This window comes from Poeciliopsis prolifica, unplaced genomic scaffold (assembly GCF_027474105.1).
Source record: "Poeciliopsis prolifica strain line A6 unplaced genomic scaffold, Auburn_PproV2 SCAFFOLD119, whole genome shotgun sequence".
In the NCBI taxonomy this organism is placed as follows: Eukaryota; Metazoa; Chordata; class Actinopteri; order Cyprinodontiformes; family Poeciliidae; genus Poeciliopsis; species Poeciliopsis prolifica.
In genome coordinates this window covers 433075-457841 of record NW_026562494.1, presented here as the reverse complement: position 1 = coordinate 457841, position 24767 = coordinate 433075, and the positions used below count along the sequence as shown (strand labels likewise).

At 47.0% G+C, this 24767-nt stretch overlaps 1 protein-coding gene across 1 annotated transcript; it reads right to left on the bottom strand.

Moving 5' to 3' along the window:
* Positions 1 to 4538: 4538 nt before the first annotated feature.
* Positions 4539 to 23837, bottom strand: LOC129354860 (titin homolog). The gene is made up of 24 exons (XM_055024393.1): positions 23279 to 23837; positions 22750 to 22914; positions 21712 to 21878; positions 21600 to 21628; positions 21423 to 21455; positions 20416 to 20465; positions 15560 to 19167; positions 15319 to 15513; positions 14562 to 15244; positions 14233 to 14434; positions 13988 to 14149; positions 12887 to 12945; positions 12695 to 12715; positions 11591 to 11841; positions 11316 to 11374; positions 11007 to 11238; positions 8848 to 10925; positions 8548 to 8767; positions 7230 to 7440; positions 6637 to 6825; positions 6346 to 6559; positions 5964 to 6043; positions 5681 to 5739; positions 4539 to 5445 (listed from the first exon to the last, which is right to left on the bottom strand). The coding sequence occupies exons 1-23, from the start codon at positions 23349 to 23351 to the stop codon at positions 5706 to 5708; spliced, it is 9015 nt and encodes a 3004-aa protein (XP_054880368.1). The 5' UTR covers positions 23352 to 23837; the 3' UTR covers positions 4539 to 5445; positions 5681 to 5705.
* Between the last annotated feature and the right edge of the window lie 930 nt (positions 23838 to 24767).

Here is a 24767-nt window from a genome sequence, read left to right as displayed (position 1 = left end):
CCACATTAAAACCTCTGCTGGGCCAGATTTGGCCCCAGGCCTCATGTTTGACACCCTGCTCCATAGGGATCAGCCAGTTTATCCTGAACCGACCCAGTTGACCTGGAAGAGAAACCGAAACAGGAACAGAATAAAACCAGAGAGGCAAAACATTATGACCACCTTTGTGTGAAAGGATCCAAACAGGCGATCTGTTGGATCAGGTCTAGTTTAGTTATTTGTCACTTGGTGAGTGTTTCCTGTTCCAGTCAGTCCTAGTGGAACCACTGGGTTTGGATCTGAACACCAGAACCCAACAGAATGAGAGTCTGTGGCTGATAATGAGCTGAAACATGAAGGACCAACATGAAGCCCTGCAGAAACTAAATCAGCTCATGGACTGAGACATCAGACACTAAAAGCAGAGAAGGAGATTTCCTTCAGGGTTAGGGGTAAGGTCAGGTCTCTGGTCCAGGACTCTGTCACCGGAGCTCCGGCCCACGATAGAGGAGCTTCTGCTGGATGGAGGAGCCAAAACTCACATCAGGAAGAGTCTCTGGCTCTGCAGAACGCTGCTGCCAGAGACTCTGCTGCTTGGGTTGGGAAAGTGTTAGCAGATGTCGCCAGAGGAGGCCAGCACCACCATGCCGGCCCACCGGCCCCCACCGGCCCCCACCGGCCTCGGCTTGGAGAGCCCAGCGGAGAAGTGGACGGTTTGTTTTCCACCAGGCTTACATGAAGAGAAGCTGAGAGGAAAAACGCAACCAGGTTCCATCAGGAGAATCAGAACGAGCTGCTAACAACCGACATAAATCAGAGGAACTGCAGGGTCCAAGGAAATTCCCCAGAAAACCAGAGTCTTCAGTCTGAGGCCGGGTTCTGACCCGCTGGTGGGTCAAAGCAATAAAACTGAGCTGGAGCAAAGAGCCGGGCTCAGGAACGAGTCCAACTAAAGAGAGACCAGCAGGGGGCGCAGTGAGATCAGGCAGTAACTGGAGCAACATGAAGAAAGTTAGCATGAAGTCCAGAGGGGAAGAGATCCTGGAGAACCAGAGTCGGACCAACGCCACATCTGGACCCCATGGAGGTGTCATCAGTTTGCTGCGGCTGAAATGATGACGGCAACACACTGTCTTCATTTATGATTCTTGATCTGGCAATATAAATGAATAAAATAAACATAGCCTCAGATTTGGAGCAACTTAACCAATTAGGACCAGACTATAACCAGTTCTGACCAGTTCTGACCAGGTTTAACCAATTCTGACCAGTTTTAAACAGTTTCTAGCCAGTTTCTGACCAGTTTATAACCAGTTTTATCCGGTTATGGCCAGTTTCCAACCAGTTCTGACCATGGACCTGCAGCAGAACCAGCTGCCCTGTACATGGCGGCCATGATGCTTCTGGACGTCCAGAGTTTTGTCTCTCAGGCTGTTTCTCATGAAGCTCAGAGGATCAGCTGCTGATCCTTCGGTCCTGGATGATGTAACGCTCTGAGGTTGTGAAACCGGACCAAGTTCTGTTCAGACGTCACCTGTTGAAGCAACGTGGCGTCAAACTGACACCTCACCCTCTGTCCCGCTCCTTCCAGCGCGAGCGGCACCATCTGCCTCCCATTAGAGGAAAGCGATTCTCGAAGCAGCAGCAGCAGCAGCAGCAGCAGAAGGGGAAAACCGTCTGAAGGTGGAGGTGGAGGCGTTACGTAACCGAGGCTAACAGAGTCTGACAGGACAGCTGGAGGCAACAATCAGGCCTGTGTTTCCCATTAAACTCCACAAATCCAGACCTTTTCCACACACAAACACTTGACTGAGCCGAAGTTCAGGTTGGCCTTCATCCTCCTCCTCCTCTTCCTCCAGGATGCTAACGCAGAGCAGGGCTAGCTGCTGAAACGTCTGCCTGCTCCTTTAAGGCCGTCAGGGTCAGAGGTCATCCAGGTTAAGAGCTGCAGCGCTCCTGATCCATCCCCATGACAACCTGCTCAGGGCCCCGGAAAGGCTTCGGCCCTGCAGCTTTGATGATGACCTTCCCTCTGATCTTCACACTTATTTTTCTGAACACATTTAGGAGAGTAGTTTCTGTTTCATGACAAGATGCCACGCCCCTAACTGATGCAATGCATCATGGGTTGTGAGACTGAGGAGGAGAAAAAAACTGAATGAACTGAGTTTGATGAAATGATGAGAGTCTGGTTAGAAATACAGGAGGAAGATGAAGGTTGGGTTGTTTGGACCAGAATGGTTCTGTTGGTCCTGAAACATTCAGGCCCGAGTCGCGTTTCTTCCCGATTCACTAAAACAACCGACTGATCCCGGCTGGTTCTGATCAAGCAGTTCTGAAACAGAACCAGAACGGATCCTGGACCAGATCCCAGACCCGTTCAGTCTCAGGGTCACCAAGGTCTCACGTGCAACAATGTCAACATATTCTGCTTTTATTTTGTCTGCTTGCGCCGCTCTGTCTCCTCTGTTTCCAAAATAAAAGCCTCTAGAGGCGGCGGCTCCTAAGAGTTCAAATTCAGTCCGAAACCAAAGCTGAGGGAACGAGGGGAACCTTCAACACGACCTTCCTCTCAATGATGAATATTTAGAGGAATGAAATGAGTGAAGCAGGTTGAATGATGAATGAATGAATGAATAATGTTCACATCATTAACCTGGCATGTTCCTTCACACATAAAAAATCAGAAAATAAAGAACAAATTACTGAAAAATTAATCAAATAAAGGATTCAGGCTTAGTTCCTTCAAAACAAATGACAAACTGTGTCACAGTTCTGCACCAGAAGAAGACAAAGCCGTAAATCTGGATGTAAATAATGGCTGCAGATTTCCTTCATCTTGTGACTTTGCTATCAGATCTCAAAAATGTTAAACTCGGCGGCCATTATTACTGCTGTGTGACGTTTTTGTTCTTCTTCTCTTCAGTGGCATTTAATTAGTGGATTGAACAGAAATAACTGCAGCAGAAATCAGTTCGATTCACATGTACTCACTGGTTCCAGTCTGGATGCGGGTCCAACCCGTCGCGTTACGCTGGATAAAACTCAGAACCGAACCTCCGGCTGCTGACTTTGGGTCTCAACATTCCTGCTGTCAGCAGCGATGACTGAGCGTCAACACGTCCTCCTCCAGGAGACCGTCTGTCCTCACTCTGCCTCGCTCTGTTTGACTTTTGTCTCTCTGGTGATGAAGGATGGGATTTACCAGCCGTCATCCTCACTGCTGTAGCCACGGCAGCCGATGAGAGACGACCGAGGGTCCCCGAGGACCACCGAGGACCAGAGACGGTCTCCAACCAGGAGACCTCACCTGGGGACAAACTTTTTAAAAACGTTAAAAGCATCGGGGGGAGTTTTCCCACCCCTCAAAACAAAACTGCACAATAATTTTACTGCTTTGTGTCTCCAAGCACTAAAGTCAAAGTGCATGAATTTACTGAAGCAAAGTGGAAAAGAACAAAATATTTCAGGTCTCAGTAATAAAAGAGTTCAGTTTCCAAACTTTCTGGACTGAATGTTTTCGACTTTGTTGGTGTAGACAACATTTTAATCGATTCTCTGTAACAAATAAAATAACTTTGTCGAAAAAACCTGGCAAATTCATCCATGATTGTTTTCAGTGAATAGTGGCTGGATGTTTGTCGCTACCAGGATATTAAAATGCAAACAAAACAAAACATGGCTGGTAAATGAAAGCGGTTTCAGTACCAAACACTCTTAAAAAGATTTAACTTCTTCCTTAAAAAAGATGGAACATATTCATCTGCAGCAGGGCCACACATAATTATTTCAAGGGCTGCAAATGGCCCCCGTGCCACACTTTGGACACCTTCAGGAACGTAACAAATGGCAACATTAATGTTGATAAACATGGAAAACAGACAAATTATGAGTATAAATATGCTTTTCTGACATTTTACATGAAACATACCTGAGAGGATTAACCAGTCACTTCAACATTCTTATTGATTACCTGTGATGTCATCAGGTTGTCACGGCGATGGCCAACATGTCCGCTCTGACAGCACAGTGTTTGACTTCAGTTTTTCCTCTTTAACAAACATGCAACATTTGACGAAGGGTGTGTAAAAAAAGTCAGCATTTTATTTTAAAAAGTGCGCCACCTCCCTCGCTTACGTTACAGCTTCAGACTAAAAATCAGACAAACCGCCATAAAAACACACAATACAAACCAAACCGACGGACAAGAGGGCCGAGAACGTTAAAACCATCAGAGGAAGGGAAAGAGACGGCTTTTTAAAACGTCAGGATAAACATTTAGGAGGGAAATCAAGATCAAACTTGTTCCTGGTCTCTATTAGCACATCTAAAAACAAGCTAGGCAGTTATGCTGCGTCAGCATTCAGGTCTGTATTTTCAGTAATTGGACACGACGTTCTGCAGATGAAGATTAGAAAATACTTTGTCATAAAACAGCATGGTGGGAAGATCAGAGAGCAAAAAACATAAATAAATGTCAAACAACGCGGCTGGTAGCTGGAGAGAAAGAAAGAAACAGAACCGGATCATGACCCTGAAGCTGTGACTGCTGAAAGCTGTGACTGCTGAAAGCAGAAAGTACCAGAGAGTCTCACTGAAACAACACATTATAATTTTCTCTGCTGGGTCACATCGTTTCATCAGAACCGGTGAATAACATCAAGTGGTTTGCACGTTTTGCAGGAGGCTGACATTAGAGCAACCTCAGCTTGATTCGACCCATGTTGTTGTGTTGTTGCTTTGTTTGCTCAGTAATCAGGTCCCAGAGTATCTCTAAAGAACTAAAAGTTGTCTCTTGTCCAAACCGTTTGTTCTACAAGATCCAGATGTTTCAGATCCACAAAATAAACACATTAATGAAACTGAAGGGAAAGGTTGGGGCTGCCTCGCTCTAATGAGAAGCAGCCAAAGTCTTAGAAAACACAAACTAGACACATTCATCATTTCATGGAGTCAGAGTTGAGCTCTACCTCTAATACAGAAATGTAAACATCAGTGAGGAGAAAGCAGTAGAAAAAGCAGGAGGTTGATGAAGTGTGGTGCTGTGGATTTATGTCAAAGTTGCTTGTGATCAAGGGCTCTGTTTGCATCACATCCCAGAAGAGCTAACAGAACAGTGAAGGCACCAGAGGGAGAGACGCTGCCGGTCACCGACGTCCAGGTTACACCAGAGACCACCAGGAGGTCAGGATGCAACCAGAAACCCTTCGATCCAAGCTGGAGATGAAGTCTGGCAGAATGTGTAAGACAGAGGTAATGTCCAGCGATCAAAGATCAGAAATCAAAGTGTTCCTTCAAAACGAGACGTCAGGATACAAAACACAGAACGGAATCAAAAATCAAGTTCACTTCAGGGCGAAAACATAAACTCCAACATCTGTCAGCATCTGGTCACCTTCAGCCCAACGAACAGCAGCATCATGGTAGACTGGTCTTCCTCCTCCAGTTAAAGATGTAGACTGGTTTCTGTGGAGAAACAACAGGTCAAAGTTCAAGCAGTGGTTCTCAAGCCTTAATGTTCCCGAAGCTAAAAGTTCACTCTGCTAGCTACTAGTGCATGACATAACCACAGGAGGTCACTGATGATCGCTAAGAGTTTAAAGCTGAGCAGAGCTGTTCTATCTAGAGTCTGCTGAGGCTTCTGGGTAGTGTAGTGCATCATGAAGGAATCCTGCTCAAACAGTGATGAGTCTGGTTGTACCTGGAGGTCTGCGGCTGCCTGGACGCTACGTTGTGGAGCTTCCTCTCCTCTCCAGGAATCTGGTTCAGGAAGAACAAGTTAGTTTATGTTCAGGCTGAACGTGAACAGAGCTGTGAGGTGAACAACAACTTGTTTGGTCTTTAGATTCCTTTTGTTTCATTTCATAGGGGAAATTCTAAATATCTGAGGATTTAGCAAGATTCAAACCAACATGGTAAATATTTGAGAAGCAGTTCCAGATCAGCGTTCAATAAACGGATAAAGAAAAAGTAAGAGCACTCACACTTGCGTTTGCCGGACAAAGTCTGCAAAGCGCTGATCTCTGGAGCACAACTCGATTATTCTGAGACGCTCCTGGATCTCCTGTGGAGAGGTCAGAGGTCAGTGCACAGAGATCAAGTTTATGTAAGAGCGCAGTAGGAGAAGTAAAAATACTTGTCTACATAGTACAAACATCCTGCTGAGTTGAAAACGCCTGAGCCAAAGAAATGTCACAACATGGTGTGAGCTCGGCCTGAAGAGTCCAGATCACCGGCAAGAAGTAAGACGGTGAAGCCAGAGGAGAAAGTCGCCCGGTAATCAGGAGCTCTGAGCCGCTAACACGACTAGCTTCAGAGACGACGAGACGCCGACGCCACAGAGATCCATCAATACAACCACCTCACCTCTTTGGAGAGAGCCGTGTTCTGGCAGATGTTCTGTATTTCTTCACTGGTCAGTTCTTTAGAGCAGCACTGGTTCAGGGTGGAGTCGCAGCACTGGTGGTACTGGGGCAGGCTGTCATCGTAGCGCCGGTAGTACTGAGCAGAGACCGGGTCGCTCTCAAACATCGGGTTGAACTTTGTGGCTCGCTCCAAAGTTGGAAGGCTTTCATGCCGTCTAAAACGTCACAAGATAAAATGTTTTATTTTCACGTGAAACTAAATTTACTCCTGAAACTCAAAGATTCGTCCAACCTGAGTGGATCCTCTGTGTCTTCACCATCGTACTGCTCTCGGAGCGTTCTGGCCAGGAAGAAGATGATTCCTCCAGCCACCAAGAGGAAGCCGACCACCGAGGCGATGGCGATGCCGACCACCAGCGGCTCAGAGACGTACTCCTCACAGTGCTCACCGCGGTACCACCAGTTCTCCCCAACACGACACCTGCAGCAACCAACCCCGGGTCAACCTCACCAAACCCCTCATAAAGCTAAATACTCACCAATATGCACATGATACAATATTTTATTTCACATTTAATATTAATACTTTAATGCAAATATTCACTTGTACGCAGATGGTGTGATGTTTTATTGAACTGTTGATAGAGAGGCTAAATTCAGTTTCATCCTATTTCAGTCAAATTACAATTACAGTAATTATCATAATATATAGAAAATACTAAACAAGAAGAAGACAGATAATGGTGTTTAAATTGTCAAGAACATAATTCAGAATTCAATAAAATGTTGAAAATGTAACAAAATTAATTAATTAGTTGGTTAATTAATTAATGAAGGTTAATTCACTTTTTACAGAATACCAATCAATCCTTTGGTCTCCCCTACCTGCAGATGGCGCCCTTGCCAGGAATGATGTCACATTTGCCGTCGTTGAGGCAGAAGTTGTGCTGAGCATCACAGACGCTCTGACACGGCAGGCCGTCGATGCTCAGATATCCAGGATCACACACGCACTCTGCCTCTCCTGACCACTGGTTCACCATGCACTTGGAAAACTCGTTACAGGCCTGGAACTTGCAGGGATCCGCCCGGTCACCTGCCAGGTGGAGAGGAAAACGCCTCAGAGCCCATGAACCAGATTAAAACAGAAACTCCACCAGAGAAAGAGCCACTCTCTCATCAAAGTCTCTGCAGATTCTTAGACAACTCGGTTTCTTTCCAGGGACCTTGGACTGGTCTGCAAGGATGGGAAGTTGATGCTTCTATGGCAACGTCAATGTGGATTCCCTCTTTCTAATGATGCTGAAGTGCGATCATAGACTTTGGTCGGTGCTTATGGCGTGACCCCAGCCAGCCCTGCAGCCTCTAAGTGACCTGGCAGGTTTAGCTTGTGCTTGTGCAATGGAAAACGTGTCTGCAGCGAAGATGAGAGGAGTAAACTGATTATCCAGAGTTCAGACCCCAGTGAGTCACTGTTGTAGCTTAGCTTGATTAGTCAGTGAGGAGCTCCTAACAATGGCTCAGACAGATTAAAGTGCAGTCGCAACGCAGAAACAATGAGTTATTTACTCTTCTCCCATCAGGGGCGGAAAACCCAGCAGGGGTCTCTCAGTAAACCCACAGAAAACCCAGCAGCAGGTCATCAGTACTTCCAGATCTCCTAAACTCAGATCTTAGGAGTTAATTTGTTCAAAGATCCATCCAGTGACCTTTCAGACTAAACTGGTTCCTGTAGAGTTTTCTGGTTCTGATACAACAAGACATTTTAAAAGCATCCAATAAACCCATTGGTTTGAAGAAGTCATTTTTGAAGTGCAAGAAACGTTTGTTCCAACATGATAAAAGGACATTATACGGATTAAACCCGGTAAACAACTTTACCTTTTAAAGACTAATAGAGGAGGAAAACACCTGGTGTTCAGGCAGACGGAGACAAACAAACATGATGTTGATACTGCAGTCTGTGCCACTGCTCACGTTCCTCCCAGACGGATTATCTGAGGTATTAGATCAAATCCTAAGAGGTGAAAGGGCAACTGAGACGCTGCAGCTCTGCACAAACAGGCTGAAAACCAACCAGGCGTAAGAAGAGCCAATGGTTTCCTTCTCCTCTCGCCTCACCGTCCCTCATTTTATGATGAGGTTAGATTTAAGGGAAACCCTGTTACTCCTCTGGACTCGTCCAGGTTGGGTTGGGTCTCACCTGACTCAACATCCAGTGAGTACTTGTCGATGGCCAGGTTCATGGTGTGGTAGGCCGTGTTGGCAAAGTCCTCCAGAATCAGGTAGATGATGTTGGTGACCTCTTTGGGAACCGGTTTGCCAAAACGCATTCTGCTGTTTACAACAATGCTGCCGTTTCTGAAGTTCAGGATCTCCAGGTTCTGGAAGTTGTTCAGATTGGACTGGAGGTACGGGACCAGCTACAAAGAAAGACAGAAAGGTTACCAGAGGATCCTTAATGGAACCTATTTAATGGAATCTGGTTCTTTGAGATTCTCACCAGCTGGATGAACTGTTGTTCTAGGGACTTGTACTCTGAGGAGCTTTTGTTGAAGAGGTTCCTGGAGAACGCCATGTTGGTGACCCTCAAGCTGAAGAACACGGTCAGAGCTCTGCCCGGCCGGCCCGGCAAAGGAAAAGCTTCCAGGTCTGAACCTCGAGCTTCACTGGAGAAGTCACTGCTGTCACCATCAGCTTCCCCAGAGCCGTACTGGAACAGGTCGAAGCTCACATCAATACTCGGCAAGTCGGAGAAGTCATAGTCGAGGTTGATGACAGAAGAGCTGTGGTTAACGTTGGGTTGTGAGGAAGACGGTGTTGGAAGCAGAGCGGTGACTTCTTCTCTGGAAGGTTCTGTTTCCACTTTCCCATGTGAAGGAGCCACTTCCTTTCCAAAATGTTCTCCTTCCTCCTCTGTTTTTACTTCTCCAGAAGAATCTACTTTTATTTCTGAAGGCTCAAGTTCCCGTAAAGATTCTTCCTCTTTCTGTTCTTCAGCAGGTTCAGATTTGCCTCCTAAAGGCTCTTCTTCAGGTCTGGAGGTCTCCAGTTCCTGTCCTGAAAGTTGCACTTCCACACTTTGTCCTTTGGGAGGGTCGGGCTCTTCTTCAGCTCCCAATGTTTGTTCTGCCTGTGATGTAGACTCTACATCCTCCACAGGAGTTTGCTTTTCTCCACCTGAAGCTTCACTCTTCACTGTCACAGTTTCAGTTTCTGAGGATTCTCCTTTGCTTTCAACTCCATGAGGTTTGACTCTGGCATTGTCCAGAGGGTCAGCTTTGTCTTCATGTTTAACAGGCCATTCTTCCTCAATTCCCTCAGAAGGTTCTTCTGTGATTGTAGGAGTTCCTGCTTCCTCTCCTGGACGTTCGGTTGTCTTCATGTGTTGCTCTGAAGCTCCCAGCGTTTTCTGTCCAGAATCAGTTGGAGTCGTTTCTGCTGGTGTCGACTGAAAAACGTCTGAAGAACTGGAGCTGGTGGAAACATCAGTGACCTCGTCGTGGTGAAAGAGATCCTCATCTTCTGGCACTGAGTCAGAGACTCGAGTGAACGGCGACTCCTTTTCAGGGGAGAGAGCGCCGCTGTGGTCCGAGGCTGGGGGTAACGATGGGACCGGAGAGGCTGTGGTTGTAGTGACCACAATGACTTCATCCACAGCCAGGTCCTGGTCCAGACCTTCAGGTGAGGGTGCTGTCGGGGTGGTTCCTAAATGCTGCTCCTCCAAAATCTCAACCCGACTGGGTGCTCTTGTTTCTGGGAGGGGCGGCTCAGATTTGACCTCAGGCTGTTCTGGACCACCAGCAGCTGTTTCAGCCACTGTGACCGCCTGCACTTCAACAAATGTAGGTAGGTCCAGAGTTAGAGGAGCTTCAGTCCGGGTTTTTGGTAAATCAAGCACAATGACCTCTTCACCTTTCATGTCTGAGACAGTGACCCCCAAAAGCTCTTCCTCCATGTTTCCAGTGGCCTCTGGGCGCCTGATGCCAGAATCAGCTGGAGTCCAGGTCTTAGGGTCAGGAGAGGGCGTAACAGGAACTGTTCGGGTCTGAGGCTCAACCAGAGAGTAGTCATCATGGAAACCAGATGCTTCCACCGTTTGAACAGAAAGGTCAACAGTCATGGCTGCCTCAGTTGAAGGTGTGGTGAAGTCTGATGTGTCTGTGCTCAGTGGCGTCACAGAGACCAGAGGTTTCTGGGTACCATCAGACGTGGCGGTTCCCACCAGTAAAACATCAGCCGCTTTAGAGGTTGCTGGTTCCACAGCAGCAGCATCCGTGTCCATCTCCAGGTCAGGTGGTGGTAGGACTTCATGGCTGTCAGAAGTGATGTCAGACGTTTCTGAAGCCTCCCAAGACCAGAGATAAGAATCCTGATCATCTCCAGAGAAACCAGAGCCAGATCCATGATCAAATGTGGCCTCAGAGGGTTTTGGAGGTGAGGTGACTGCTGAACCTTCAGGAACGACCGTCTGGTCGTCCACCTGGTGGTCATCCACCTGGTGATCATCCACCTGGTGATCATCCACAGCGCTGGGAGGCGTAGTGAGGAGGAATCCCTCACCTTCAATGTTTCCACCATCTGTGAAGCAAATGAACTCATTAACTGACTGATCTGATCCAGGACAACAGAAAAGGTTTTACAGACGGAGACGTTTCTTACCGTCTTTAGTTACTGGCTCCAGGTCAACTGTCTTTTGGACTTTAACGGTCTGTGGAGGTGTTGTACTTTCATCGAATAAGAAGACGTCGTTTTCACTCACTTCCTCACTGTGTGGACCTTTCCACTGGTCCCTGGTATCAAACAGGAAGTCCTCCTTTTTCAGGAAAACCTGGCTGGTGTCTGGCTCATGGATCGGCGCATCAGGAGGTTTCTCTGCAGCCAGTATGTTATCCTGAAAACAAGGAGCCATCGTTCAGCCTCTACTCATTTAAATCTGTCAAGTTTAGAGTTTAGTTGAATTTGTCTCACCATGTTGTTGTAAGCTTCATCCGATTCACTTGTAGGTTTCACAGGAGGAACGTTCCCTGCTTCAAATACAAAAACACTTCAGTGAAACAGTCAATATTTCTTTAATATGTTCATTAAAGTCAAGTTAAGATTGATTTTATAGCACATTTCATCAACAAGGCTGTTCTAAATGCTTTACACCATGAAAACATCACTTATAAAACAAACAATAAACATTAGATTTTCAGATCTGGGGCCTGATCACCAGATTCTAAAGACCAAACAAGCAGAGGTACCGTTTTCCAGGCTGTCCAGGCTGTCCAGGCTGCCGTTGTTCAGGACGTTGTCTTTGTGCAGAGCTTCGGTGATGTAGTTACGGAAATCAGTGATTGTGTAGATGACGGTGGGCTGCTCAGCAGAGCCAACGTAGCTGCGCTCCACCTGATTATTCTGCAGAGTGATGAAGTCCAACGTGTCGCTGGAGATCCCACCGCTGTCCACCTCCAGGTCCAGAGTGATGGAGTAGTGGACCTGCACCACCAGACCCCTGATAGGACCAGAACACAGAGGAACAGCTCAGTCAGCATTCAGGTACAAACACCATCCAATCATCAAGGAAACGACAACAACATCTGAAGAAACAATTTATTTTTAGACAGTAAATTAGTGCAAAAGTTGCTCTGTATGTGTTTGACTGGATCTGGTTGTTGTCTGATTATTACATTCAACCTGTTTATCTCGTCTGTTAGTTCATGCTGACGCTGAGGAACGGCTGAACCTGGTGACCTGCTGGATGGTCTGTGGAGTCTGGGCCGGTCTGACGGAGCGGTGAGAGTAGAGTTGGTCATAAAGCTTTAAGGTAATCCTGTAACGGCTGCAGTGGCCGCCGAGCGTCTTATCCCACTTAAGACCTGATTGACTATCAATAAGGACATTAAGCAGACAGCGGAGCGACAGACCTGTTGTTCAGTGCAACAGGTGAGCAAAGACCTGATCCAGAGGACCAGGCTGCCCATCAACAGAACCAACTTGCTGTGAACTCCAGTGGATCAGCCTTTTTAAATCTTACATTATCTCAGGTTATTGAGGCTTTTCTATATTTCAGTTTCCCGTCGGCCTGAAGCTCCTCTGCAGCAGGTTTACACCTCCACAGCCAGCTGGAGGGGCATTAATCAGTGTTCCTGCCAGAAAGGGGCCAGGGGTTAAGTCACCCATAAAGCCTGACAAGACGTCAGGGTAGACGCCAGCTAATCCTTCAGCAGAAGTGAAAACACACGTCCCAGAGCTCCAGAAGTTGTGGAGAGGAGGCAGCAGGGCTACAGGTTATGGATTAGCCCAGCTGCACAGAGCCCTAATGAAGCAATGTTTGGGAGGCCAAGACAGAATGAGGACAAACTTACCGCTGCAGGTCCTTCTGAGGCCTGAAAACACAAACCAAACCAGAAATGAGCCGACAAAACCAGGAAAAACGTGAACATTCAAAATGACAGAGAAACTGAGCTTTTTGTCCAGCTTGCTTTTAAATCCAAAGTTTACTACTTATAAATGACAGTTCCTGAGGTCAGCTGTAATCTAAGTCAATTAAACAGTACCTGAATTCAATTATGTCAAGGCTCTTGAAGCCTGGCAGCCTGTCGAAGGCGACTTCAACCTGTCAGAGGAAACACAAGTTAAATCCTGCTGCAGTTCGGACCAGAACAACCAGAGGAGGTTCGTTACTCCAGAACCGCTCATCTATAAAGGTCATGGTCATCACTTACTGGTCCACTCTGATTTTAAAGCTTTTTGTCATTGTTCAAAGGTCATCATTCAAACTCAAACTGATGCGGATGGAAGGTGAAACATGTTCAGGAACCAGGAAATGTTCTGTTCATTCCCTTCCAGGATGTTTGTCTCAGCACATCTGGACCGTTTGGGGTCATTCAAAGAGCCACAACAGAAGAGCCTCAGTGGAGGAAGGAAAGCTAAAGGTCTTCCTAATAAAGACCGACACTCGAGTTTTTAATGAGTGAAATCTGCAGCTCAGACCTTTCAAACAGAGTATAGTGGCCTGTGGCTGCCCTTTTCTTCTTCTGCTGATTCTATTAGTGCAGTTATCCACTTCATATTCCCTCATTAAAGATCCTGACCATGACATTCAAACCATAAACTGCTTTCCCGCGTCACTAACATGGAGCGAGGCCCATAAACCTCCCAGTGGAGCGGGAACACACCGGCGCTGCGCTCTGCTTTCCTGGCAGCGCAGCTTTTTCCAGCGGCTCGAGGTGAGTCACTGCTCGTATACTGTATGTTCTCCGCAGCCTCCGCGGCTCGTATAGCTGCTCTCTGGCAGCCGCAGCAAGCTGAGCTGTAATGCATAAAGATACTTAAAGCGTGAAAGTCAGGCGAGGCCTTTAAACCGGAGCCAAAGTCCTGAGTCTGCAGTTTGGAAGAAACCACAGGCAAATCAGTTTGGTTCTGAGTGAGTGTTGTGGACGTCAGAGAGGGAAAGAGACTCAAAACAAGAAGATGGTAACAACACAGAATCATTTTCAGTGGTGCTGATGAAACCATGAGGAGAAACTGAGCTGAGGGGCAGGAAGACGGAACTGCTGCTCAGAAACACCTTTCTGAAAAAGACCTGCATAAGTTAGCTTTCAGTGGGTTCATTGACCTTTGACCCTTACACCTCTGTATAGACTGGACAGACACACCCTGCGTTTGAACTGCTTGGCCAGCTGCTGGTACTGGAAGCTGCTGGGGTCTCTCAGAGCGTTGCTGTAGGTTTCTCCCTTCAGTTTGATCCGCTGCTCCACCACGTACTCCTTCAGGGGTCGCAGGGGTCGCAGCAGCGTGTCGTCTATCTCGTTACCAATCTGACAACACAAAATATACCCAGAGGATGATCTGATGATGGAGTCAACACTTAAACATTGTGAAATGTTCTACCTCTGCTTACCGAGTTATCGTCCTCTTCCACCTCCACAAAGTCATTGTTCCCCAAAAAGATGTCTTGTTCTACGTAGGGTCGGACTGCTACATCTGGAAAGTTTCCATTGTTGGTTTCCACTACGTACTTAGGAGAGTGTGTTGTAGACCGAATGGTTGCCTCCTCGGGGGTCCCACTGTTGAGGTTCCTAGTGGAGTTTCCTCTGCTACATCTGGAGCTCTGTTAGCTGGTGGGAGAACCATTAGGGTACCGTTCTCTCTTGGTAAAACCTTTTCCTCAGAGGGACGTTTCTCAGGGACAACAGTTTCTCTTGTTTCCTCAGGGATGATAGTGTCTACTGTTTCTTCAGGGAGGACAGTCTCAGTTGTTTCCTCAGGGAGGACAGTCTCGGTTGTTTCCTCAGGGAGGACAGTCTCAGTTGTTTCCTCAGGGACGATAGTGTCCACTGTTTCCTCAGGGAGGACAGTCTCAGTTGTTTCCTCAGGGAGGACAGTCTCAGTTGTTTCCTCAGGTACGACAGTCTCAGTTGTTTCCTCAGGACGATAGTGTCCACTGTTTCCTCAGGGAGGACAGTCTCGGTTGTTTCCTCAGGGACGACAGTCTCGGTTGTTTCCTCAGAGGGACGTTTCTCAGGGACGACAGTTTCTCTTGTTTCCTCAGAGATGATAGTGTCCACTGTTTCCTCAGGGAGGACAGTCTCGGTTGTTTCCTCAGAGGGACGTTTCTCAGGGACGACAGTTTCTCTTGTTTCCTCAGAGATGATAGTGTCTACTGTTTCTTCAGGGAGGACAGTCTCGATTGTTTCTTCGGGGACAACCGTCTCGGTTGTTTCCTCGGGGACAACCGTCTCGGTTGCTTCCTCAGGGACAACAGTCTCAGTTGTTTCCTCAGGGACGATAGTGTCCACTGTTTCCTCAGGGAGGACAGTCTCAGTTGTTTCCTCAGGGAGGACAGTCTTGGTTGTTTCCTCAGGTACGACAGTCTCAGTTGTTTCCTCAGGGACGATAGTGTCCACTGTTTCCTCAGGGAGGACAGTCTCGGTTGTTCGTCAGGGACGACGGTCTCGGTTGTTTCCTCAGGGACGACAGTCTCCACTGTTTCCTCAGGAACGACAGTCTCCACTGTTTCCTCAGGGACGACGGTCTCGGTTGTTTCCTCAGGGACGACAGTCTCCACTGTTTCCTCAGGAACGACAGTCTCCACTGTTTCCTCAGGGACGACAGTCTCGGTTGTTTCCTCAGGGAGGACGGTCTCGGTTGTTTCCTCAGGGACGACAGTCTCCACTGTTTCCTCAGGGACGACAGTCTCGGTTGTTTCCTCAGGGACGACAGTCCACTGTTTCCTCAGGGACGACAGTCTCCACTGTTTCCTCAGGGACGACAGTCTCCACTGTTTCCTCAAGGACGACAGTCTCGGTTGTTTCCTCAGGGAGGACGGTCTCGGTTGTTTCCTCAGGGATGACAGTCTGGACAGTTTCCTCAGAAGGAGGCTTGATGGACCCTTTTTCTGATATTGTCACTAAAAGGGCTTTGGTCACAACTTCTGCAGGTGTTTCACTGGGTTTCTCAGCTTCAGGAACATTTTCAGTCACTTTGATCGCAGGTTCAACCTCATGTGAAGGAGTTTCTTTGATGGTTTTGCCTTCAGAACCATATGGAGATCCAGTTACTATGTCTTGTCCAATAGTTCCCTCCAACTCAGTCACAGGTAACTCTTCTGAGTCTTCCGGGCCTTCAGTGGTTACAGTAATCACTTCTTTTTCAGGCGTCTGTGGTACTAACAAGTCCTCTGGAGCATCTGTTGTTCCTTCGGCTACTTTATCTGATGTATCAGAGGTTCTGTCGTCTCCGACCTTAAATGGTTTCCCTGTTGCATCTGAAGATGTTGGAGGAACACCAGCTTCATCGGGTTTTAAATGAGGTTCAGTCTCTTCAAGTCCTTCTGTAGGTTCCATTTTACCAGAAGGTTCTCCTGCAGGTTCACCTGGTGCTGGTTGTCTTTTAAGTTCTGCTATTGTTTCAGGCTCTTTGGGGAATTCTGTTTCTGCTACAGATTCCCTGGGGACTTCCTCTCCCGGTTTTGGGTCTTTAGCTGGTTCTGATTCTTGTGGTGGTTCTCTGGTAGGTTCTTCCTTGTATCCTGTTTCCATTGGAGGTTCCAATTCTGCAGTTGGTTCTCCAGTAGGTTTTGCTGGTGGTTCTTTTACTGCCTCTTCAGAGGTATCAGTTGTTTCTGGCACTAATGCTGGCCATTCAGTGGTTGCTGGAGTTTCTTTGACTCCTTGTTCAAGTTTTGTTTTGTGTAGATGTTCTTCATCAGTTTCTACTTTGGGGCCTGGTTCTCTTGTAGGTTCTGTTTTAGTTGGTTCCTCTGTGTGGTCAATTTCTTGAGCTGGGTCAATGGTTAATTTGGCTTCTTGTGTTGTTTCTTTTATGAGTTCAACCGCTGGAGCTGATTTTTCTATGTGTAAAGAATCTTGTGTCGGTTTCTCAAATGCTCTGGGTGGTTCTTCCACAGCCTTTGCTTCTGGAGCGGGTTCTTTGGTGGGTTCTGCTCCTTTTCCTGTCTCTGTGGAGGAGACTGTTGTCTGTTCTGGATCTCTTGTGGGTTGAGGTCTTTCATCTTTGGTTGATTCTGTGGGTTCAATGATTGGTTCTCTTTCTTGAGCTGATTCTTTAATTTGTTTGGGTTCTTGGCCTGGTTTCTGTGTTGACTCAGGTTCTTGCACTGGTTCTTGTTTCAGTTTTACGTCTGGATCTTCTTCTTCTTTGTCTTGATCGATGATGGAATCTATTTCTTGTGAAGGCTCTATGGTAAATTCTGGAACCAGTGATGGTTCAGGGGACTTAGCTTCAACAGTTTTTTCTATGGTTGCAGTTTCTTCAGCTGGTTTGGGTTCTTGTGGTTTAGTGGTTGGTTCTGGTCCTTGTGTTGATTCTCCCAAGGGATTTACTTCTTGGGCTGGTTCAACAGAGTCTTCAGGTTCCTTTTCTAGATCTCCAGCAGCTTCTGTCTTTTCTTCCGCTTCCTTTATTGGTTCTATGACCATATCTGGAGATGGTTCTACTGTGGGTTGCGGAAACTGTTCTGGTTGAACTGTGGGTTCTGTTGCTTTTGCTTCCACTGTGTCTGTGATTTCCATTTCTGGAGTTGGCTCTGTCTGTGCTGGTGGTTTTGTGGTTGGTTCTGCTTTCTGTTTTGTCCCTAATGTGGAACTTATTTCTTGGACTGCTCCCCTGGTGGCCTCAGGTTCTGGTGCTGGATCTCTGGTAGGGTCTGTTCTTTGTTCTTTGGCTACTTTCTGTCCAGTTGATGGTATTTCTGTAATTTCGCGTGTGAAAGTCAACTCTCTTTCAGGTTCTGCTCTCTCAAGAGTATCTAACTTGAGTTGCAGGTCATGTGCCGGTCTCTCAACCATCCTGTCTTCTGCAGGTTCTATGTCATCTCCTGGTTCGGTTTTATCTTCTGCTGTTTTTTCTACTATTTCTGGTTCCTTTGAAACAGTTCCTGGAGGTTCTCCTGCCTGTACTGTTTCTCCTGCAGGTTCTGGTTCATGTGCAGTTTCCTCTCTTGGTGCTGGTTCTTCTATAATGTCATGTTCACCTTGTTCTTTGGGTTCTGCAGATGTTTTAGGTTCAACAGATCCTCCAGTAGCTTCCGTCACTGGTTCCTCGTCAATGAACTTCTTGTCCAATGGTTCCAGCTGCTCTTCTGATGGATCTGTTCCCTGAATAGTGGTTTCTTCTGTCTGAAAACTTTCTTTTTTAGCACTAGCCTCTGTTTCCCCTTCCAACATATTATCTTCTGTAAGTATAACTGTTCTTTCATGTTTTGTTTCCACCTCTATCACATACTCTGGCGTTGATGTCAAAACAATAACACTTTCTTTGGTAGTTTCCTCAGGTGTCATTGTCTGTATTGTTCCCATTTCTTGAACAGTGTTTCCTTCTACCATAAGTAGAGGTTTGATTGTCATCTCAGTAGTTTGTCTTATTTCATCCATCTTTCTGGTAGTCCTCAGGATGGAGGCCTGAGAGGGAACGGCTCTATCTGATTCTTGCTCTGGAATCTTGTTGATTTCCGTCTCGTCTTCAGACTCTACCATCAGAAACACAGTTGGTGTTGTTTCTTCTCTGATCTCTTCTTGGCTAACATCTATTGCTGCCTCTGATGGATCATCTACCTGTGGCGTTTTCGCCTCACCTTCAGAACCTAAAGAAACATCAGTCTCAGGCGCAACAACTACAGTTTCAACAATGGGTTCCTGTACAGGCTCTCTAGGTGTCTCAGTCAAAGTAACACCAGGGCTGGGATCTAAAGAGTTATCCAGGATTTCCTCCTGGATGGGGCTAACTAAACTCCAAGCAGTTGTTTCAGGTGTGTCTTCAACAACAACAGGAGTGAAAACTGGAGTGAAGGCTTCGACAGTAGGGGGCGTGGTGGGCTTTGGAAGAACCACAACTGCAGGTTCTGTGAGGATTTCTTGAGCAACCAGCTGGGCTGATGGTTCCTCATCCTCTGGTATTACTACAGACACACTGTTCAACTCTTCAGTAGTAGTTTCAAGAAGCTGTTCTTCTACTCTGCCAACATCAGTCCCAATTTCCTGACCCATCGGGTCAAAAGGCTTGTGCGTAACCGGGTGATAAACATCTGTGATCATCTCTACAGTCTCCTCTGAAGTGACTCCAACATTTAGAACGTTTCTGACGACCTCAGCTGAACTCTGTGAAGTAATAATCGGTACAGTTTCCAGGATATCATTAGAGTCTTCTGGCCTGGCGTCAGCAGCAGGGTCAGCGGTTAAATCCACAGGAGAAGTCACTGCAGCCTCTTTAAGCGGAGCTTCGGTTGCAGACAGTGATGGAGTCCAAGAGGTGACTGGAGAAAGCTCCTGCTGACGGACTGTAATAGCTTCTGATCCAAAGACGACACTGTTGTCTCCTGTGAAAAGGAATTAGTGGAAGCTCATATGAAGGTTAGAACAAAAGAGCAAAGGAATATCTGCTGCTAGGTAGGGGGCGCTACCATGTTCTTTAGTCAATTTCATGCATTACATCTCTTCAATGGTTCAAACAAAACCTGCAATAACCTTAAAATAAGGATTTGCTGGACTTCATGAAGGGTTAAAGTTCACTGTTTGACTTTTGTGTATTGAATGAAGCCAATGAGGCTTTCTGTTCTCTAAGCTTCACAGGACAACAGTGAAAGTTGCTCTCAAACAACCTGAAGGTTGAGCTGAATGTCGGGTTTGGTGAAACGGTTCTGAAGTCATTATTCTGCAGCAGGTCTGGTACTTCCTGGTTTGAATGTGTAACCTGGAAACGCAGCCAGCCTGGTGATGCTGCCTCTACAGGTTGCGATAGCCTGTAGCTAACCCTGATAGCTAACTCAGTCCGCTCTGCATGTCCCGCTCCGTCTCCGTCCATTGCCCAGGCTGCTGCCCGTAAATAGGCTTACAGGTCTATTCTGAGAGCGGAGCCTGTGACGGGAATCAACCCCCCTCACAGACACACACTGGGGTGTAAGGTGAGGCACGGCAGCTCCAGACTCTCCAACCTGGGCTGAACACCAGGCCTCATGCTGAGCAACTTCTGCTCCAACCTGCAGGGGCAGGTAACTAATCCCCATGTTCCTCCAGGGCATCCATAGAGAAGAATATTTCTACTGAAACTCTTTAACTTTGGTTTGAAGGTTTCTGCAGCCTGATTATGGCTAATGTTCAGGAGCTGCTTGGAAATGAGAACTGGTGAATAATCTCATCTCTACTTCAGGGACAATATTATCATCGAGCCAAACAGTAGGAGCAACGCAACACACACAAACTGCTTTCATTCACTGACGTTTAGATTTCATTTCTCAGTGAGTTCAGAGTAAACTAACATGGCCGACAAAGAGGAAGCAATGGTTGCAGTTTGTGGTTATTTTGAACAAAGAAAAAAACAATATTAAAAGATGTCTACCAAACTTTCTGGTGCAGCACTGCAGTTCTTTGTTGCTGTCAGACTAGCTAAATGTCTCTTCCATCAGGGTGTCAAAGTTCTGCATCATCCTGACAATACGATGATGCAGGCTCCGCACCATAAGTGCTGAGTGAAAGTCTGGCTAGTTGGCTGGTTTAGGGAAAGTCTGTTCTTCTGGTTCTGTAGGTTCTGGTTTATGACAATGGTTGAGAGGCAAAGCAGCTTCTACCTGGTAGAGTCCAAACGGCGGGTGGTTCAGTCTGGACAGGCGGTGCCGATCTGCAGGACAAACAGACACGTTTCAATAAACCAGAGATAAAACAAGGAGATTCAATCTGCAAAGGGGGATGTCAACTATTTCACATCTTCTGATTCTTTGCTTTGAAGCAAATCCAGAACATGTGTTTATTTTCTGTTCTTTGTTTCTGAATCAGAAACTAAAACCTCAGTTTATGGTATAGCTGCTCATGCTCATGTAATGCAAGCCATTAAAATAGTTGGAATTCCCCTTTAAATGATTCTAAGTGCAGCCATGTTTGCACAGCAGACTGCAGAAAGCGCCTCTCACACAGCCAGTCCTCCAGACGAGGCGTCTCTGGTCTATGAGCGGGAAAAGCAGCAAAGCTGAGTTAGTCTGGGCTGAAGTCATTCCACTTCCTCAAATCCTCCTTTAATCTGTCATTTTCCTCTTTCTGCTCCATATTGAAAGAAACCGAGTGTTTATATCAAAGATTCATTTTAAAATATATTTCCATGTAAACACTCAAGTTGTGTTTCAGCCTAATGTCCAAATATTTACTGAAGTCACTTCAGACACAAACAGACACTTCAGGCTTCGCCAGGTTTTCTCCAGGTTCCTTCAACATGTGTTTACTGGACTTCAGATGAAGTCAAAAGTAGAAATGTTCACTGGAGCAGCATCTGTGTGAAAACAGCCTCAGAGACTGCTGACATCTCTGATGCTTAGAGAGATCCAAAGTGGGAACCACCAGGAATCCAGAGCTTGTCCCAGACCTGGCAGACTGGCGTCTTCCTCCAGGTGATCTCAGACCCGTTTCTTCAGGCCTTTAGATAAACTCCTGGTCATTCCAGATGTTTTGGAATTCCAGGCAGAAGCTTGTAGATTCAGTGGTTTAGTTTGAAGCTTGATTTGGGTCTTTCTCAGCTAGCCTGACCTTCCTGTTCAGAATGACTCCAGCCCTGCTCTGGTTGAGGCCTCCTGCTGGTGGAGCCTACCTGCATGGAGGAGAGCCTGAGGAGACGTGCGCACTGCAGCCGGTGAGGAGGCAACACGGATCAACACGGGTCAACACGGGTCAACACAAACACAACACAATCAGCTTCACAGTGATTCTCATCAAACCACCCGTCTCTTCTCAGATCCACCGGAACCGGGTCAGAAAGTTTACTGACCTGTTCAAGGCAGCAGCCAGGGCAACTCTCTGAAATAAAGCATCACATCATTAGCACTGCGGCATATTTAATGGTACAGAATATCCAGAAGGTCAAAGGTGAGATGACTTACACTCCTGATGAGGCTCTGATGCTCCTCTGATTGGCTGAAGAAGCTGCCGATGTCCTTGATGCTGACCGATCCGTCAATGCAGCGGTTGACCCAGGCCTGGTACTCGTCCCGGTCCGGGAGTCGGTCCCAGAAGATCTTGAAGGCCTCCCACACGGTCTCCTGGCACACTGAAGCACAACGTTCCCGTAACTACCTTGGTAACCAGCAACGGCGCAGCCTGCTGGTACTGGACGATAACAGCATGTTTCTGAGGTCTCAAAGGTTAAAGAAACTCTAATCTGAGTCTTTCTGGACTCGTAATCCATTGATTCTGAGACAAACAACGTGGTGACCCTTTACCCAACTGGCCAGACTGATCTGGCTCAATCCAGCAAACTAACAGCTAAAATTAGACGTTAACAATCAGATCTGGAGAAAAGGTTGGCCAACATGAGCTGAGCTGCTCATGTTGGTCAACATAGAGGAAGAAACCTGGAGGCTGCGGTTGAACTCCTGACATCTCAGAGACATTATCTGTCCACCGTTTATAACCAGAGTCTACTGCAGGATCATCATGACCCAATAATCTGATCTGGTGCCTCCATCCAGCTGGTTCTGGACCTTATATCAGCCATACTGGATTAAAAGCTGCAGTTCTCTCTCTGTACTGTCAAACAAACCAAACTAATTGAAAAACCTGCCACTGGTTCATCGTCTTCACACCTGGTTCTCCTTCAGAACCCTGCCAGTTGGTTACACCCTCATTGAAGACTTTTCTACCAGATCAGGATGAAGACGGTTTGGTTGAGTCGTTTCTTCAAGGCCAAATGAAGGACTGAGACAACCTGGTGTTGGTCAGAGCTGTGAGACCCACGGCTTTCTGGGATCGGACCGTGTTGAATCCCTTCACTCCAACTGTCAAATGTCTCTCATAACCAAAAGTTAACCAGCTCTTTAATAGGGTTATGTGAAGCATCTGCTCAGAGCGACCTCCGACCTCTGACCTCAGGCTCCCTGTTTAAGCCCGTAAGCTGCAGCTGAAAGAGAAACAGACGGTACCTCTGAGGTGGAAGAAGTTGAGGTGGTTGGAGACGGCCTGGTCGAACGTCTCCTGGGAGCAGAGCTTCACTCCGCTGGGAAACAGCAAGCTCCTCTTCCTTCGGATCAGAACCGAGTGCTCTCTGACGGAGAGCGGGTCAGATTCCGCCAGGTCCCGGCTGGGATCTGGATGCAACAGGAAAACAGGAAACATTGACCCGACCTCCAGAATAAAACTGCAGGAAGACGTTCTGACCAGGACGGTTCCTCTGCTTCGGATCAACCAGAACCGAAGACGTTTCTTTCTCTTGTGACAAGAAATAAAACCTTTTCTGTTGATTAAAACCCAGAATGTATCTCAAAGTTGGACCAGCACAGTGCAAAATGTAAAAGGTCCAATAAAAGCAGTAACTGTTTGGTTCTGAAGACCATGAACTGGAAGAAAAACACCAGAACCTTTCATTCATAACATTCAGATTCTGCAGGGAAATTCAACAAGAGTCCTGAAAAGCTGAAGTTTCCTCCCAGAACCTCCAGAACCTCCACTCACCCGTCTCGGTGCACAGCAGCCCAGACAGCAGCACGGCTCCCAGCGTCCACAGAACCACGCTCCTCCGGCCCATTTTCTCCTCCAATCGGGTCGCCGCTGCTCCTCACCTCCACCTGCTCATACCTCCTGTGGATCTCATGGCAGAACAATCAGAACCAGGACGGGTCGGGCGCGTCGTGCAGGACGTGCCGACAGTGGCAGCTTCTTGCTGTCAGGTGAGCAGATGGGACTTTGCTGCTGCTGCGGGAGATTTCTTCCTCTCCACTTTAATCCTATTTGTTAAGCTGCTGAAGTAGATGACTGTCAGAGGCAGCAGGCCCGACGGGTCGGAACCGCCCAGAGGGAGTCCCATCAGTTCCAGAACACTGAAGATGTTTCAGCTTTCTTTTCTGAATGAAGAAAACTGGAACTTTACTCAGGCAAAAACTGATGGTTGAGATGCAGAAACTGATGGTTGAGATGCAGAAACTGATGGTTGAGATGCAGAAACCGATGGTTGAGATGCAGAAACTGAAGGTTGAGATGCAGAAACTGAAGGTTGAGATGCAGAAACCGATGGTTGAGATGCAGAACTGATGGTTGAGATGCAGAAACTGAAGGTTGAGATGCAGAAACCGAAGGTTGAGATGCAGAAACCGATGGTTGAGATGCAGAAACCGATGGTTGAGATGCAGAAACTAATGGTTGAGATGCAGAAACTGATGGTTGAGATGCAGACACCGAAGGTTGAGATGCAGAAACTGATGGTTGAGATGCAGAAACTGATGGTTGAGATGCAAACTGATGGTTGAGATGCAGAAACTGATGGTTGAGATGCAGAAACCGAAGGTTGAGATGCAGAAACTGATGGTTGAGATGCAGAAACTGATGGTTGAGATGCAGAAACTGATGGTTGAGATGCAGAAACTGATGGTTGAGATGCAGAAACTGAAGGTTGAGATGCAGAAACTGAAGGTTGATGCAGAAAACGGAAAATGATTCTGATGACATGAAAAGTTCTGTAAAAACTTGGTGATTCTATAAATTCATCAGTTTTTTTAACCTTTAACCCCAAAACACCAGAAATCAGACATTAACGTGGATAAAGTAATGCCAAGCAGGTCAGAGGTCACACCAATTCCTGTTGATGATCAAGTCTGAAACAAAGTGGCGAGTTTTCTATAATCGGACCCGTCCAGACTGTAATCCCCCCAGAACCGGCCCAACCAGACATCTTTTATTGGATAATGGGATTAAGAGGAAGGAGAGGAGATGAGGAAACAGCAACACAAAGACTGGAGAGATTACATCACAACGGATCGGATCAACCGGAACAAAAGGAGAACCAAAACCGGCCCAGAACTCCACAGAACTTTCTCCCTTCAGACAGAAAGGTCCGGTTCAGTACAGCAGGTCACCTGATCCCCAACAACGATTAACCACCATGGACAAGGTTCTGGACTGGTCCGAAATACCACCAGGACCGGGCCAGAATGCCAAAACCGAACAG

Bases quoted from the DNA above. Each gene is read 5' to 3' on its own strand.
- LOC129354860 (XM_055024393.1), bottom strand. From the start codon at position 23,351: ATGGGCCGGAGGAGCGTGGTTCTGTGGACGCTGGGAGCCGTGCTGCTG. The intron at 8,768-8,847 runs GTGAGAATCTCA...CTTTCTTTGTAG, and splicing joins AACAACAGTTCATCCAGCTG to CTGGTCCCGTACCTCCAGTC. The intron at 6,560-6,636 runs GTTGGACGAATC...GTGACGTTTTAG, and splicing joins GACACAGAGGATCCACTCAG to ACGGCATGAAAGCCTTCCAA.